The sequence below is a fragment of the Gossypium hirsutum genome, chromosome A08 (genome assembly GCF_007990345.1).
Source record: "Gossypium hirsutum isolate 1008001.06 chromosome A08, Gossypium_hirsutum_v2.1, whole genome shotgun sequence".
Lineage (NCBI taxonomy): Eukaryota > Viridiplantae > Streptophyta > Magnoliopsida > Malvales > Malvaceae > Gossypium > Gossypium hirsutum.
In genome coordinates, this window is record NC_053431.1 from 108,717,057 (window position 1) to 108,735,807 (window position 18,751).

The 18,751-nt window shown below is 30.2% G+C and overlaps 1 protein-coding gene across 1 annotated transcript; it reads right to left on the minus strand.

Annotated features, from left to right (window-relative positions):
* Positions 1–7,489: 7,489 nt before the first annotated feature.
* Positions 7,490–9,866, minus strand: LOC107930108 (putative box C/D snoRNA protein SPCC613.07). Its single transcript, XM_041074376.1, has 5 exons — positions 9,531–9,866; positions 9,224–9,443; positions 9,078–9,146; positions 8,863–8,995; positions 7,490–8,524 (listed from the first exon to the last, which is right to left on the minus strand). The coding sequence occupies exons 1-5, from the start codon at positions 9,724–9,726 to the stop codon at positions 7,898–7,900; spliced, it is 1,245 nt and encodes a 414-aa protein (XP_040930310.1). The 5' UTR covers positions 9,727–9,866; the 3' UTR covers positions 7,490–7,897.
* Between the last annotated feature and the right edge of the window lie 8,885 nt (positions 9,867–18,751).

Sequence of the window (18,751 nt, forward strand, 5' to 3'; positions counted from 1 at the left end):
GGTAGATCTGCTCAAAAACCATTTATGTGGATTTGAAAAACCTTTAATATCCAAGACTAAGATTAAAGAAAACATGCAAAGAATGGAGCACGATTTCATTTCTAATGTTTTTTGTAGGTTTTAATCAAGTTGAGAAAGACGAAGTGATACAACTATTAATAGAACACAGAGTGGATGAGAAAGATTGTAGATCATAGATGTTGGTTTAATTCTCGTGTCTACTACGGTTGTTGAAATAAACTAGAGTCTCATCTCGTAACACATGAAAATTCTCTAGGACAAAAATATCAATGTAGGTGATTTATCTATCGCTCCAACTATCAATAGCCTATGTAAGTGTTAGTAAAATGTTGGTTTCAATCATGTATCTAAGAAGCTAATATTGTTGGCATTTTTTTGGCTAAACTAAAGCTAAATGATGCCCTTGGAATTCACTAGTTTGATTCACCACTTGTAGGCTTAAGAAGTGTACTCTTAGGTCATATCATAGGATTGATTTTGAATAGAGTTTCCTTTCTTGTATTGTTGTGGATTTTTATGTGATCTAAGTTTCAATTTATTTGAATTTAGGTCAAATTTATATTATATATATATATGATATTTGTATTTTTATAATTTTTTAAACTTGGGTTAGTTAAAAATATGGATCTAAAATTTTACTTAAATCTACTAATATTTGTAAATAGTTAATCCAATTTTGTTTTAGACAACATGTTAAAAAATTATGAATTCATTAAATAAAATAATATATTATAAAATTAGAAAGTTAAACTTAAACTTTGAACATTGAAGTCCGTGGTTGATTCATATTTTAGATAAGTTTAAGGTTTTTGTTCAACTGTTTTTTAAGGTCAAATATTTTTATTTAATCCTTATCAAATGTCATACAAAGCTTCAAAATTATACACATAACCTAATCCTTAAATAAATCTAATTAATAGTATAAATGAAATGAAATAAAGGTATATAAATTTAATTAAAATGACAGGCAGTAAAGAGAAATTTTTTTCAACAAGAGAATGTGAGTGTAGGACATTGAAGGTATGCATCATGGCATTATTAAGGAGAATTCCTAAAATTAATTTAGTTTTTTACATATATTTGAGTAGTTGGTTGTAAAATGAATATTAAATTAATGGTTGTTAAATATATATTGAGAAAAAGATATTGTTAATTGTCAAAACATTTATATTTATGGGAGAATCAGTTTATATATGAAAAAATAATGTTGATGTTATAAAAATATAAAACTAATTTATACTCATAATCATAAAATTTGATCTTTTTTTTCAATTATTGAGAAAAGATATATGAATGGATGGTTTTGGTAATATATAAATGTAGGGGTAGACGTGCAAACATGTTAAATTCACGATATATTATGAAAGAAAAAAATATTATAATTTGGTGAATAAACTTAAGTATGTCAATTTGGGATTGGGAAAAAGTTATGTAGATTTATATTCTTTCAAATAAGCTCAATCCCTACCACCATCTTCTTTGTCTCTAATTAAGACAAACATATAGAGAGAATTCAAACCCAGAAGATTTAAACAAGATAATTGGGTTAGGAGAACAATAATTGCAGATTATGGGGTCTAAAACCATTAGTTTTAGTTGGCTACAAAAGAAAATTTGTGGAACCCTTGAGCTGCTCCTGAAATGGGTAGCACAAGTCAATTGCAATTATGATGGAATGATTATTAGGGTGGTGGTTGTTGTCTTATCATTTTCGCTTGTAATTTGGTTAGCGACTAACAACTCTTGAAATTTTATTCTTTTCATTACTAACTCTTGTTTCTTAATGTATATAATTGTAATACAAGCTGCTAAGTGAAGTAAAATAATATTTAGGGTAGGTACAATTAATATATATATTCATTACTTGAGTTCAACTAATACCCTCTTGCTTATGTAGTTTTTTATTCTTTCTTTGGTGTACCACTTGCATGTAGAGGTGGCAACAAATTCCTCATTCAATATGTTTTCATTTTATAGGGGTGATTTAAAATTTTATCATTAATTTATAAATTTTATCATTTTGGTCGGGGCTTGCCAACCCCCCCCCTCCTACTTCCTCAATATATTTACTAAAACGCCCCCCTTTTTATTTTTATAACTTTTTTTTCTTTTTTTTTAATTGTGATTTCATAATTTTATAAGAATTTATAACCTTTTATAAACAGATTTTATTATAATTATTTTATAATTACTATTTAATTTTAATTTTTAAAAATAAAATATTATTTAGAATTTCAAGACAAAATAGAAGAAATCATTTTGGAATTATGTGAGGTTTAAATTAAAAGTGATTTTTTTTGTCAAATATTTGAATCAAATTTTAATCTTAAAGTCATTATTATTAAGAAGGAATTTATATAAATACCGCTCTCGATCTAAAATTAACCTCAAACTGAGTATTAAAAAAAAAAACACTACCCCACCCTGTTACCATCCCCCACTTATACTCTACTGCCAATGACAACGCCATGACCTGGTTGGAGAACAAGGCACAGGTTAAATTCTGCAGAGATTAAGAAAGAGGCAGCAAACCACCCAAAACCACAAACGTATTTTTTTTGGGTCCAAATAATGATCAATCATCAACAGTAAAACATATGGAGATAGAGTAGTGGCAATGGGGTCACCATGTTCTACACTTTTTGGTACAAAAAAGCAACTGTTCCTTGCAAAAAAGGCCATTCCCCTCGTCAGCTGTACCTACGTATGTATCCTACAATTATTTTCATTTTTATCATTATCTTTGGGTCTTCAGCCTCTACATCCATCATCAATGATCAGAGCTACAGTAATTGAGACATGCATTCCTTCTAAGTTCATTTTACCAACTTTTCTTTTATCGACCATTGCTCCAACCAATTTCTTTTTTGGTTAGTGACCTAAAGCAAATTGCATTCGATAAGGGAAAATTATTTGTTGTTGACAACGCAAAACCTACTACTTAATCCAATCATATAAAGCTTTTTTTGTTTTTTGTTCTTCTCATTGTTGATAGTATGGCATATAATCATTGACTACTAATTAATTGAATGAAGGGCGGGGTACAACCATCATAATTATGAGCTTCAAAATCATATACTCCGAAGAGTTATTGTGTTCATTGAACTTGACTGGTTATGAGAGTTTGAGTATAGTGAAATTAATCTCATTAATAAGCTTTTGATATATAATTAATGCTTGTCATGGAATTGCAACAAATGGTAGTCTTAGTTTCTATTCTAAATTGTCATAATAATTATATTGGCTTGAAAATCAAGTGAAATAATAGTTTACCTTTGTGTATGTAACAAGTTCCAACGTAGTGGTTTGTTATAGTTGTTGTGATGTTGCTATCATTAGAAGAAGAGTGCATGCATAGAGTTTTAGCTGTCCGTTTCCAACAGTATATATATTTAACATATATATCAATCATTCATGTACTCTCTAATTATTTATCTACAATTTTATTTCCTTTTAATGATAAATTTTTATGCAATATTTCTCCAACAAAAGTTGTATGAAAATGCTGTCTGGGGACCAATCCCCATGTGACAACTGAAAAGCAATGATACAAATTCTGTGACAAAACTAGTTAAAGCTGAGGACCAAAATTTGGTTTGCTTTTCTCGTAATAAGTTTAGTATTGTAATAATCAGTGAGATCTTGTATATTATGGAATGATTACAGAAATTTAGCTCATAAATTACTGACAAACCAACTAACCTTGGTTAATATGTAACTAATACAAACTATATTGTTTTTCTGTTCTTAAGGATAGTCCACATAGATGAGAGTCGGAATTTCTTCGACATTTGTTGAAAGATCAATAATTGTTCACAAAATATAAACTCTTGAAATCAGTTGAATGAGATTTATATTTTAGTACATTTACAATTAATTATTAAACTCTTAATGGAAGTAAATTATTGTCAACTCACACATGTGATCATAATTTGAATCCATGACGTGAGTTTTTGGAGTGTATACGGCAATTGAGTGATTGAGCAACAAGTTACTATAGCATTGGTCTTTGTCTTCGAGTATAGGGCAAATGGGTGGGGAAGTTATTGGGTAAATTGTTCAGACAGAAGGGGTCCTGAAATTAATGGCGCACATGACATGGGCATGATTGTATATGGGGATATGACTGTATTGTGTAAAAGGATAAGATAAAATGGGAAAGAAGAGTGCAAAATTAAGAAGAGATGAGGTTGGGTTTTGACTATATACATAAAAGGAAGAAACAAACATAAAGAAAAGGGCATGTTTCTTTCATGTGAGCCTTGTCTCTCAACCCATGTGCATTTATGTTTTTGGGTTCAAAACATGTGTGCATTTATGTTATGTGCTCCTTATTTGGATGTTTGGTTCACTCAAAGCAAACCCACTTCACTAAAATCAGATTCCATAATCATCTGTCATCCATATTCCATTCCATTCCTCTTTGTTCAAAATGGTGTTCATGTGTCAGCCATAATAATTTATACATAATTTGTTTAAATGAAATTCTATTTGAAATTGGGATTTTGTGTTTTATAACGAATTGTTCATATTTGTAAATAATTAATCTAAATTTATTTAAATTATTTTGTATTATTTTTAATTATTTAAAAATCATATTCTTTTTTTATGTTTTTTAATAAGAAAGAGTAATTTAGGCTAAAGGACTATCTAGCCAAATCATAACAGCTACAACAAATAACGCATTATGCATATTTGCTTCCAAAATCCGTCGCACATAGAAAGGTGGATCATAAAAAATAATCAATTGATCCAAACTACTTCTAGCCTCTTTTGCCATGCAGTTAGCAACTCTATTACTATCTCTCGAGTTTGAATCTCACTTACTAATTTTTTGAAACTCTTGTATAAATTATCCTAACTTCAGCAACACTGTTGGTTTCAGCTAATTCATTTCACAGGATATCAAGTAAAAGAGCACTATCACTCTCCACTTCCACCTGATGGAAACCACATGCCCAAGCTATCTTCAGACATTCAAGCATTGCTCTAACTTCAACTTGAAATATATCAATCAATCCCGTCACCATTTCAAATCCCACAAGTCAACCTCCATTAGGTTCTCTTATCACTCCACCTAAGACCCAACATATTCTTTTTATTTAATATTTAATATATTACAAATTCTAATCATAAAATGTTTACATTATATTAATTCTTATATAATGTGAAATACATAAAATATAATAATATATTATAAACTTGAAAAATGAGCCGTCTGATACTTTTTTAAAAAAAAATTTATTAGAGTTTAAATTTAACTCATATTTACTAATTGAGTTTTAACATGGTTAGTATTGACATATTATATATAAAGAAGTTTGGTCCGTATTTTAAAACATAAATATATAATGAAATGTACTATTTGAAACTAATTAATAACAACAATTGAAATATATACAATATTAAAACACATTAATATCAGATTAATTCATATATTTAATCAAATGTGAATAATCGTTGGTGGTTTAAGGCAATTAAAACTTTGACCCAATTTCATCGCAGTTAACATGTTACTATAGGAACTGATAAGCTATGGAATAGATTCGACATTATCAAACACATCATTATTGTAAATAAAAAAAAATCCAAGAAATAATTTGATTAAGTTGCGTTTTGTATCTTTTTTCAAATAATAAGATTCGATATCTTATGAAAAATACATAAATATTTAAATGAGATAATTTCATGTGCTATATTAATATACAAAATTAATTTGTGTATCGCTGGAGTCCAAAATTAAAATTTATATAAAATAAAAAATAATATGTTATAAACTTGGAATATACTTAAATTTTAAATATTGAAATGTAAGTTTGACTAATATTTTAAATTGTCCAAACTAACTTTCAAGCTTAATGTTGTAGTTAAAATATTTTCCAATTTTGAATGAATGACACACCAGAGGAATGGAAACATTTATACGTCCGGCCTGTAACATTACATGTTCAGCCGAGTCAGGTAGTAGGGTCTATCTATTGGGTTTTTGGATCATCTAAGTTAATGCTACCCTACCCCCACCCTCAGTAATTACATCTTCTTCACTCACAAACCCACCCCACTTCATTCATTTAATTACTTTCTGTCACACTCCATGAAATCATTTTGGAATATTTAGTATATTATCAATGAAATTTTTAGATTTTACAAATAAAATTAAAAAATCAATAAATATTTTATAAAGGTATAATAAAATATTAAAAAAAAAAAAAAAGCTGACCAATGTACCAGATATTAACCTCAACACTATGTTCTCATCATTCATCACCACCAATTATAAGATTTGCACAATTAAAAAACAAAACAAAATAGGTAATCCTTCGTGCTTGCCCACCCTGACGGGGAATACAAGTGCAATCAATACTCGGTTGTCTTGAAATCAACCCATCTATTGTTGCCCGTCCAAAGAGTCATTTGAGTGTTTGGGGATGTTAAGTGAGCCTTGATCATTAATGGCCAAAATTAGATCAATGCCTATTTGTTGTTGTTCTTGTTCTGGTGTTTTGTATCTTAAAGCTAATACTAAAGCTGCACTTTGCAATTTTAATGTTTAACTAATGAATAACAATGTCATCTTTTCAAGATTTATTATGTTGATAATGCAGTGATAATTACCTTCCAAGGCTATTCATCCTTTTTTCTTTTTTCACATCAAGCAAAGTGATATTGAGAGCTAAAAATAACGCAGACATCTTTTCTTAACCTCTTAAGGATTGATTTTATATATTTGTTTTCAATTAGGAAAAGTATTAAGTGAGGGAAAGCTACCTTTGCCTAAAGTCCGTGCATATCATCAGCCTCATAGAGCATCAAAAGTAGTACTAACAAATCACTCACCCATTAAATGGAACTATACTCCTGAGACTTGAACCCAATGCTTACAAGTGTATTAATAAGTACTCGATCAACTGAACCGGCATTTTGTTATAATTCTCAAAATTGTATCTCTAAACTCCTGCTGAGGATTTTGTTGAAGCAAATTATTGTGTGTTATAATCAAGCTACATCACATTTTCATCTAATGCCATGACTTGGCAAGGGCCGAGTAGACACGAATCATGATTCATTAGATGAGGTGATTTACTTGCGTAGAAGGCCTCAGATCAGAAGACCACAGTAGTGCAGACGGCCAACTCTATAAACTTTTAAACACAGGACTTGAAATTATGAGATGCTTTGCTCGTGCCTTGTGGCAATTTTTAGAGGCACTTAACAGCACAGTACTACACCCAATAGGAAATATGAAAAAGGGGGACTTTCATTTTGCTTCTCATAACAAAAGTTTATTAGCAACTTCCCAAATTTCTACACTTAGCATTTAAGTTAAAAGATGGGGGGAAACTGAGTGATTTGAGTCCAACCGTGAATCAAATATGCTGCAAACCGTAATTAGCCCATTTTTCATTTAGGACTTGCAGTTGGAAGGGGAATTCAGCTGTACTTCTAACAATTTGGTCATTCAGCCAAATTTGTAGACAAAAACCAGCATGTGATACAATTTAACTTCCTCAACAATCGCGAGTACACCCAACTAACCGAAAAGAATAACATGAATCCAAGGACTCTTTAATATCAAGCAAAAAAAAAAAAAAACACATTCACCTCCCCCTCTCAACCAGATACCTTTCAGCAGGAATGAAATTATATATAAGCTACTGCATTTACAAGATATCCATGTATTTGTCCTGATCTTGTGCATTACCAGGTAATTGAGCAACTTCAGTATGACACAGAGTTGCAGGGTTTGCTCTATAGATATGACAAGCTGGGGCAGATTGTCCGTGGAGATTATGATCAGTAGTGAGCAACAACTCTTAGAAAATTCTTCTTCTAACCATTGTTTCGTTGCTTCCCCAGAAAGATTGACCAAAATAAATTAATCTAGGATCTCCCCCTCCTCCAATTCCTCAGCAAAGAAAACTCCCCTCAAATTTGAAAGGTCTGTTCTATCTTCTGTTTCTGGTTGCTTAGCAAATTCACCTTCTAAATCAAGAAAGTCATCTGGATTAATTTCGGCAATCAGGTCTGAATACGCATCTATTAAGCCTTGATCAAAATCAAATTCCATGTCATCAAATAATCCAGAGTCCTTAGCCTGGGGGCTGGAATGTACCCTGTTTCCTGCCCCGGCTCTCGCCGACAAAGACAAAACTGAGTTACCACCGAATGCTTTCTCAGACTTGTTTTGAGAAGGGATTTGATGCATTGGACTTGACAGCACATGCTTCATAAGATCAAAGACCTGAGGTTCTAAAGAGCTACCATTGTCTTCTATTTCCTCCTCCTTGAAGGTAACACCTTTTGGTATTTCATTATCAGCACCGCTAGAATCTTTTCCCTCTGGCCCATGAGTGACAAGATGATTCTTCCTGATAACTTCAAAATCACAGTGTTCTGAAGAAAGAAACACATGAATCACAGGATACTCTAGAACAACCATATCAGCTAATAGTTTCCGTAATGGGGCCTTTATGTCTAACTCCCGGAAAGGCGATTTGGATCCCTACAATAACACAAGAAAATCATCTATAGGATGGACAGAACATTTTCAGCAGACAATAACGTAAAAAGGCAAGCATCAATACATATAATCTATAATCCAAGGTCAAAATAGACAAGCCAATTGTCTTCAATCCAGGATGTCTGCATTAAACATGATCTAAATATCATGATTTCAAGAATCTGAGGTAGAAACTTCAGTAAATTGCGCATATCTATAGGATCACAGAGCTTAACTCCAATTTAAACTTGGAAATGCCCCAAATGCTAAACTGCAGAAATATTTGGCGAGTGTATAACTCAAAAGAATAAAAAAGAATGAAACCCAGAGGCCTAAATCACCTTAGGGTATTTTCGGATAAAAAACTTGAGGGAGTCGAGCTGCTCCTCGCAGAACTTCCTAAGAGGATGATTCCAGGGACTAGGTTGGAGATGGTTTTCAATTAATGAACAGAGGCTTGCATCTTCATGAATACTGGCAAAAAATAAAGCATCAGTTATCTATTAAACAATCATCTAATAAAAGACAATATATAGAGAAAATGGGGAAAGCTCACCCATGGTCAAGTAAAACAACATCTGTAGAGTGAAACCGCCATTCAATGGTCCATGAAATATACTTCTTCCTATAGACAGAGCAAAACTTGTAATTAAGCGTTTGCTAGGGAATTAACCTTAACAAAGGTATCATACAGGGAACAACCTGTGGTTAAATCGAGTTTGATTAGTTTCCCTCTTAGACATTCCAGATGGCAGAAACAAGAGCTTAGTTCTGCGAGAGGCAGCAGCAGTGCGGAGGTTTCGAAGATGATGTGGTAGCTTAAAATGAGGATGATGTCCACCATTAATAGTGTTACATAGTTTGGACCTTATTCTTGTAGCAGATTCAGCGACCCTCTTCGTTTCCTCCAGCAGATTATAATCTACAAGCAATTTAGGTTCAGTAAAGATGAATGGGATCCTACAAAAACAATAAATAAATAAGTAGGAAAAGGAAGTGGAAGTGAAACCGGAGAGGAGAAGATTATCGTCGAAGCGAGAGAGGGGAACAAAGGAAGTGATGTTGCGTTTGCCAGTGCAGCCAGTGCGTTGCTTGTGAGCATTAACGCAAGGGAGGCTGCAGGTGCGGAGGCAGCAACCTGGGCACTTGTATTTTGACGCCTTCTTTTTGCACTCTTCGCAATCCCCAATCTTTGGTTCCTCCATTTTCTTTACGAATGAAAACAGGGGGTGGGAACAAGGGTTTTACGCCTGCATCGAAGCTTTTGCTAGGGTTTTATTTTATTTTATGAAACACTTTTCTGCAGTACCGCCTCTGCTATGGATATTTTTTTATTCCCTCAAACGCTGCGTTTTTCGCCCCAATCCCGGACCACAAAAATAATACCATGTGAAACACAACATTAGTCAAAACAGAACACTAATATTGAACCCCAAAACAAACATTAATCAATAGATAAAATAATAACGACAAATTAGTCTCTTTATTTAAGATATAACAAATTACTATTAACAAAAAAAAATCCAAAATGATTTGAATCTAAATGTTTAAACAATTTATAAAAGTTAAAATTAAACTGAATTCTATTTTTTATTGAATTTATATAAATAATAATAATTTTTAAAAAAATATCATAAAAAAGTTATTGATTATTTTTATTTATTTTTTAGAAATATTTAAAAAAAATACTTTAAACAAACTAAAAAAATTAATATAAAAGAATCGAGAACCAAATTAAACGATGATATTATTCAAAAAATACAAAAATCTCAATTGAACTGATATCACCCTTATTACACAAAAATTAAAAATTAATTATTTAATATTGTTATTTTCTTTTTTTTGGGGGGGGGGGTGGATGGGATTCTAAGTTTTGGGTTGAACTTTCAATGAACCTATAAGAAGATGGTGAATTATAAAGACATTAGACTTGGTACTGCAAGACGCATTCTTGTATTTAAGTTAACAAGAAGATCAAGGAAAAGTGGAGGAAAGTTGAGAGAATAAGGTTGAGCAACAACTATTCTCATGAGTCTAAAATTTTAGTTTGGCAAATCGTGCAGCCTTAGACGATTTCTTAGATTCAAATCTTATCTAAGTTAGCCTAATCTTGAAAAATGAGAATTCCTATAAAAATTATTCAAGGCACCAAAGAAAAGCGGAAGCAAACTTGAATGAAAAAAATAGTTATGAACAAACAAAAAAACTACGGAAAAATAGCGCATACTAAGTGTTTAAGTAAATTCTCTATGTCGAGACTATTTTTTTGTTTGAAAACGGTCAACTTTTATTTTAAGAAAACGAATAATGGAGGAGTCGCCACCAATCTTTTTTATGAGGTGTGATCGGGTTACCTTATGATTGATTGTTTTAATAAAACACTTTGATTTACTAAAACAACTATTTTGGTCTACGAAATTTGAGAAACTAGGTTCGGGAGTCGGTTACGTACGAGGAAGGATTAGCACACTCGTAATGCCCAAAATTGGTATCTAATTGATTAATTAATGTCTTAATGTCGAGAGTTGAAAACCCGAAAAATTCAAAATACGATCCCTCTTTGTATTAATGCTAATTTTTTACAAAAAATTTACTTGAATAAATCGAAATGAATGTTAAAGACCCTCTCGTCTCGAAGTAGCAAAATGTCATATCTCTTAAGTTAGGATACGACACCTTGAACCTTTGAGAATAAGCTTGTCTTTATTTTTTTATTTTTTGAAATCTTACGTGTTTAATTTAGAAGGATATTCAATTATTTAGATCTAAAGAGAAAAAATCGAAACCCTGTAAGTTAGGACACGACTTTTTCGAGTTTCTAAATACAAAATATTGCATTTAGTTTATTTAAAACTCATGTATTTTAAAAATTAAAAAGATATTCGGCTATTTAGGTTTAACGAGAAAATTAAAACCCCATAAGTTAAGGTACGATTTCTCGAATCTCCAAAATGCGAAATGTTACCAATTTTAAAAATTTTCTTTTCTTTCTTGAATCTTGGTGAAGATTAATGTAACACAAATAAAAATGTAAAAATAAATCACGGTACAAATATGCATAATAGAATAATAATAATGAAAACAATAATATAAACAACAACGGTAAAAAAACGATAATAATAGTAATAATAACAACAACAATAATAATGAATAATATAAATCTTTCAAAGTATAAAAAAATAATGAAATAACAATAATAGGCAAAAATAAAGAAAATAAAACAAGCCAATTGTAAATAAATAATAATAATAAGTAAAAAAACAAATAAAAACAAATAAAAGTTTAATTAAAAATTGAAATTAAGCATACCAACACATAAATAAAGCGATATTAAATAAAAATAATAATAATAATAATAATAATAAATCTAAAATTAAAAAAACTATATAAAAGGATATAAATAAATAAATAGAATGATAATAACAAGAGAAAAAAAAGTATATAAAAATAATAATGAAAATAATATTAATATAGAAATAGAAATAGAAATATAATAAATAGAAATATAGCAATAGTAGAAATATAAATAGATAAATAAAAATTAGATAAATAATAGTATTAGAATAACAAAATAAATATAAATAGAAACATAATAATAATAGCAATAATATATTAAATTAGTTAATTTAATAATAAAATTAGGGGTGAGCGTTCGATCGAATCGAACCGAATCGAATCGAATGAAAAAATTTCGAGTTAATCGAGTTGATGAATCATATTTTATCATCCTAATTTGATTTGAAATTTTCTCGAATCGAGTCTGTAATAACCTGAATTTTTATAGTTATCGAAAAAGTGCATTTCCGGGTCTCCGTTTCTGAAAAATAGATTTGTAAATATTTATTAAAACTATTTACGAAGTTAAGAGAGTGATTAATTAAAGTTTAATGAAGCAAATTAGCTTAAATAAAAGATAATTAGATAAAAGGATTAAATTGAATGAAGTGTGAAAGTTTAATTATAGGATAAAGAAATTGAAAGGACTAAATAAGTAAATAAGCCAAAGAATTGTCAAGTGTATGGAAAAAATAAAATAAATGTGTAATAAGTATTATACATACATTTGTAATACATGTATGTATTTACTTATTATTTAAGTAAATAAATAATGTATTTATTATTATTAAATTGATATTATATGATGAATAGATTAAATAAAGACAAGTGTATGGTAATGATTTAGTACAAATGTATTAATACAAAAAATACATACATTTGTAATATATGTATTTGATATTAAATGGATATTTATTATTTAGTGAAAGATATTTATTAAATAAATAATTATATTATAATATATTTATATGATAAATAAATGTAAAATGGCAAGTGTATGGTGATGATGAAATACAAATGTAATAATATATGTGTGCCCAAGTGTAAAATAAATATTTGATATTAAGTAGATATTTAATAAAGTCATTATTATTGTTATTATATTATATATATATATATATAAAGTAAAACAAAAGAAAAGAGAGAAAGAAAAAGAAACAGAGGAGGAGACGAAACAAGGGAAAGAAAGGAAGGAAAGAAAAATAAAAGGAAAATTAGGGTTTTTGAAGCCTTAAGCTTTACTAGGTAAATCAATTTGATCCATTTTCTTGTAATTTTGATGTTTATGGAATTCTAGAGAAGAGTACTACATGAATTATATCAAAATTTAGGAAGTTAATGAATTTTTATGTGTCGATTAAGTTGAACAAAAAGATGAATTAAGGGCTAAATTGATAGAAATTCAAGTTAGAAATGAAATAAGGATTGAATTGTAAAGTGATTCATAAGTTTTATGCTTTAAGGACTAAATTGAAAGAATTTCGAAATTATGGTTTTATGATGAAAAATAGATAATTATGTCTAAGTTTGGTTAAAAATTGAGTAGAAATAAAGTATGAATTAAGATAGAAAAGTAAGTGAATTTAGTTAGGATTAGATTGAAATTAAAGTAGAAAATCAACATTTTGTATTATGACTGTTTGGGACAGCAGCAGTAGTTTAAGTTTGAAAAATCACCAAAAATTGTATAAATTGAATTAGAGAATGAATAAAATATGGAATTAAAGCTTATAGAGTTTAATTTCTTATAGAAGAAACGTGTAAGCAATTGAATTGTAAATTATGAGATATAATGAGTTTTGTTAGATAAGGTCAGAATAAATTCGAGTTCCCCTGTCCTGGATTTGGAAAATCACCAAAAATTGAAGAAAAATAATTAGAGGGTTAAAGTTATATGTTAGAATCCCTAATGAGTCTATTTTCAGGAGAAATCAACAGGAATATTATCCGAGTTCTGTACTGTGAGATAATTAATTTTTAGTGAAGAAGGGTCGAAACTGTCAGACAGCAGAATAGGGGTGAATTTAAAGAATAAACTGTATTTAATGGCTAAACGAAAAATTCTGAAAATTTTATGGTAAGAAAATTTGTGAGTCTAGTTTCAGGAGAAATTAGCGGATCTTAATTTAGAATTCTGTAACTCAAGATATAAATTAGTAATATATTAATGATTATGAATTGTATTAATTTCGTAGTCAATGTGGTACCAGAAATCTCAACTAAGAAAGGACAAGACAAAGTCAACGGGAGTTAGCTCGAAAATTACGGTTTGTATTTTTATAATCCGAACTTAATACTTAAATTGTTGGATTTATTATTTAATGTATATATATGTAGTAGGTGTTTTGAGATGAATATATGAATTGGATTGAATATTGATTATATTGAATTGATTTATGAATATATGTTAATTGTTATTGAATTGAAATTGAAATTGAAATTAAAATGTAAATTGATTGGAAAAGTGAAACAAATAAAATACATGAGAAGTTAATATTGGAATGGCTTTGATTGGATGATATGGAATTGAACCAAATTGAATTGAATGTGATTATTTGAAATGTATATTGATTGAAAAGAAATTAGTGATTTTAAATTTGATTGGACAATAAATAAATAAATAAAATATGAATTGAATAAAAATAAAATAAATTATGAATATGTGTAAATATGTGATTTGTGTATTGATTGAAAAGTGGTTGGAATTGAACCGAAGTATGATTATATGTGAATATCTGAAATATATATTGGTATTGAATTGTATACTGATTAGAAAGTGCAAAAGTGAATTTGAATTGAATTGAATTGAATGGAATGGAATTATGATTTATTGAAATGTGTATTGGTTGGATATTGAAATATGAGAAATTGTGATTGAATTGAAAGCGAATTTGAAATAGAAAAATGATTTGAATACCCTATTAACTAGTCGGACTGAGTCGGATATAGTTGGCATGCCTTAGGATTTGGAAGTGTTCAGGCACTGAGTGCCATACTGGTGTGTTTGGTTGGAATCTGTATATCCGCCAAAGTCCGAGTCTTGTTAATAGGGGTAAATATGAATATTAAGTAAAATTGGAATAAGAATTAAATTTCCTATTAACTTGTCGGGCTAGTCGGATATAATTGGCATGCCATAGGATTGGAAGAGTACGGGATTTATCGACTTTACCGATCGGGTACTTTATGTGCCGTATTTTAGGCACTTATGTGCTAGTTACTGTTACCGCTACTGCTACTGTTACCGATTCGACACTTCGTGTGTCGAATATTGTTACTGCTACTGTTACCGATTCGGCACTGTGTGTGTCGAATATTGTTACTGTTACCGTTACCGATTCGGCACTTTGTGTGTCAAATATTGTTACTGTTACCATTACCGATTCAGCACTTTGTGTGTTGAATATTGTTACTGTTACTGTTTCGGATTTGTTCCGATGAGGTACTCTATGTACCATACTGTTACTGTTACTGTTCCGGCTTCGGTCGATAAGGCACTATGTGCCGTACTGGTGTGTTGGTTGGATCCGTATATCTGTCTGAGTCCGAGTCATGTTAATAGGGGTAAATAAAGGTATAAAATAACTGATTATTACTGAATAATTAACTGTTACCGGATAATTGACTGTTACTGGATAATTGACTGTTACTGAATAACTGAATATTACTGAATAATTGATCATTACTGAATAACTGATTGTCACTGAATGAATGACTGCTACTGAATAACTTAATAATTACTGAATATTTGATTTTACTGAATAATTGACTGTTACTGGATAACCGATCAATTGATTAAAACTGAATAACTGGTTATTATTGAATAATTGATTGTTACCGAACAACTGACTGTTACTGAATAAATAATTATTCTGAGTGTTAATGAACATTACTGATTGATTAATTGCTATTGAAAAATAATAAATGATTTGAAATTTAAAGTAGACCAAAACATTGGTTGGAAAGTGAATGTTTGAATTCTCATTGAGTTTGAATAGTTCAATATATATAAATTAATATGTTTTATAATTGTTTAAGTGTTCAGATTATAGAAATACCACTGAGTGTATACTCAGCGTACGGTTTGTTTTCGTGCGCAGGTTAAATTAAGGCTAGACCGTTGAATCAGTATCCCAGGCCGATCCTGAATTCAATGAGGTAAAGTATGTTGAGTATCGGTAATGGCATGTACCTAGGATGTTTTATGAGAGTCATTTAGGTTGTAGAAGTATTGATGAAATGAGTAAATTATGGTTGGCAACGGTATATAATATGAATTTTGAAATTTACTAAAAATTTGTAGTGATTCTAAAGTAGTCCCGAATTGAATTTACTGTTCATATTGGACCGCGAGGGCCCATTAAAGGGACGACATCTTAAAACTAGGATGAGTATGAATATTTATTTTAATTAATGACCAGAATTGGACTGTACTGACTGGTAATGTCTCGTAACCCTGTTCCGGCGACGGTATAGGGTTATGAGACGTTACAGAGTCAAGTGAAATGGAATTCGAATCGAATCGAATATATTTGTTTAAGTTAAATTTTAAAAAATAATTTTGGGTCATTGTAACCACTGTCACCCATCGTAATAAAATTTGTCCACCTTAACTAAAATTTTTATTAACTTTCATCACCTCATAATTTATTTATTAATTTTTTATATACACTATGTATTTTGGAATTAAAAAATATATTAAATGTAAAAATGTAATTTTTTAATAAAATTTATTTCAAAGATAAAATGTGAAATTGATACCAATATAAAATTTTAACATGAATATTTAATGAAATAATTAATAATTCAATTTTAATATAAATATTCAATATGACTCAACAATTTAATAATATAAATAATATAAAATGTGAAATTTAATTTAATAATATAAATAATAGATATAAATAAAATTATTACTATTTATGTTTAGTGATTTTTTTTTTGGATAGTTTTGAATTTTTATTTGAGAGTAAAGGGCGAGAAGTAAAAGTTTAGGAGAAAAATAAAAAGTTTTGGGAAATAAAAGTTTGAGGGAAAGTAAATAGGGGGAGTAAAATTTTGGAGGGAAAATATTAAAAAAAAATTTGAGGGGGGATTAGTTTGGGGTAGATGGGAGGTGGGATGTGAAGGAAGTAAAAATTTTAGGGAGAAAGTCGGTGGGAGTAAAAATTTTGGGAGAAAATAAAAAGTTTTAAAGGTTTTTAGGAGTAAAATTTTGAGAAAAAGTAAATCGGAGAGTAAAATTTTGGTGGGAAATGAATTTTAAGTAGATTGGGGGGTTGGGATGGAAGGGAAGTAAAAGTTTTGGGGGAAAAGTGAGAAGGGGTAAAAGTTTTGAAGGAAAGTAAAAAGGTTTGAGAGTTTGGGGTAAAAATGTAAAATATTATAGTTTGATATTCGAATTATTCGAGTTATTCGAATTCGAAAACTCAACTCGATTCGAACTCGAAATTCGAAAAAAATTCGAGTTGACTCGAATAACTCGATTCGTTTAACTCGAAATTCAAATATTTTTTCATTTTTTTCAAGTCGAATCGAGTTTTGCTCACCCCTAAATAAAATAGCGAAAATAACAAAAAAGAACTAAATCAAACCTTAAAGCAAAATTTTGGGGCAAATAAAAAATAAATAAAAAAATAGACCAATTTGAACGCGCGAATAACAAGGAGGGACCAAAGGGGAAATAATTCCCATCCTCCAAAATGCGCAACTTTAAGGAGGAGCAAAATGCAATTGAAAATAAATCGTGGGGTAAAAATTATAAATAATGAAAAATTTAATTGCAAAACTATAAAAAAAGCAGAAGGGCTAAATGCGCAAATAGCCCTTTCGTCAAAAACACGCGGATCCTAGGGTTAAGGGTCTTGAGTCGAGCCCCCCAAAACGACACCATTTTGGGCGTGTGGGGGGCTGATCAAAACGACGCTGTTTTGATATTGTTATTTAAGCCCAAAAAATTTTTTTAACTTCATTTTCAGCCTTTTTTTTCAAAAAAATCAGAAAAACCTCTCCAAAAATTCTCAAGCCTCCCCACGTCCGGCTGGGGCTTCGGCTTCAAACCATAATGGCGGCCACCAGTCGCCGGTGACGGCGTCACCGTTCATGGTGGCCGGAGGGACCAAAAGACCTCCTTTTAGTATTTTCAACTTCCTGAGCCCATTTCCAACACCAAAACCCTCAAAAAATTAATTAAAAAACCCCTCAAACCCAAGAAACCTTTCGGTTTCCGGCCACCTGTCCTCGGAGGTGACTACCTCTACTTTTCACGGTGTCAATATCCCAATCACTAGGTGAGTTTCTCCTCCCCCTCTTCTCTTTTTATTATTTCCACATGTAAAAATAAAATGAAAAAAATAAAAATATATATTAAAAAATGAAACAGAAGTTTAAAAGCAGTAAAAGAGTCACCTTAGAAAATTTTTGTTCTCTTTTTTGATTTTTTTAGTGCTCGTATTCAATGATGTGTAAACAAATACAAACTATTTGTGGCTTTTTTTATAGTCGAATAAAAAAAATAAAAATCCAAATCAAAATGCAATATTTTTGTTTTTTTCTCTTTTTGCGCTTCTTCTATGTTATTTTTTCTTCTTCGCAAGTATGGAGGCGAGGCTAGCTGCGATCGTGTACCGGCATGTTGACGTGGAAGTGGAGGCGGCGGCTAGCATCAGGCAGACCTAGGGTTTCTTTTGGCTGAAAATGTTTTAGGTATTGAGCCAATTGGGCTGCTAGGGTTTTTTATTATTTTGGGTCTATTGTATTTGTAAAATTGGGCCAAGTAATTTGGGTTGTAATTTTTGGTGTTGGTTTCTATTGTATTTTATTATTTTGGGTTTCTATTGTATTTGTTTTCTGGTGTTGGTTTGGGCCTGGGCAAATTGGGTTTTCTATACTCTC

Coding starts and splice junctions, on each gene's coding strand:
- LOC107930108 (XM_041074376.1), bottom strand. CDS start 9,726: ATGGAGGAACCAAAGATTGGGGATTGCGAAGAGTGCAAAAAGAAGGCG. Junction 9,444..9,530: donor CGATAATCTTCTCCTCTCCG/GTTTCACTTCCA, acceptor AATTGCTTGTAG/ATTATAATCTGCTGGAGGAA. Junction 8,525..8,862: donor TTATCCGAAAATACCCTAAG/GTGATTTAGGCC, acceptor GTGTTATTGTAG/GGATCCAAATCGCCTTTCCG.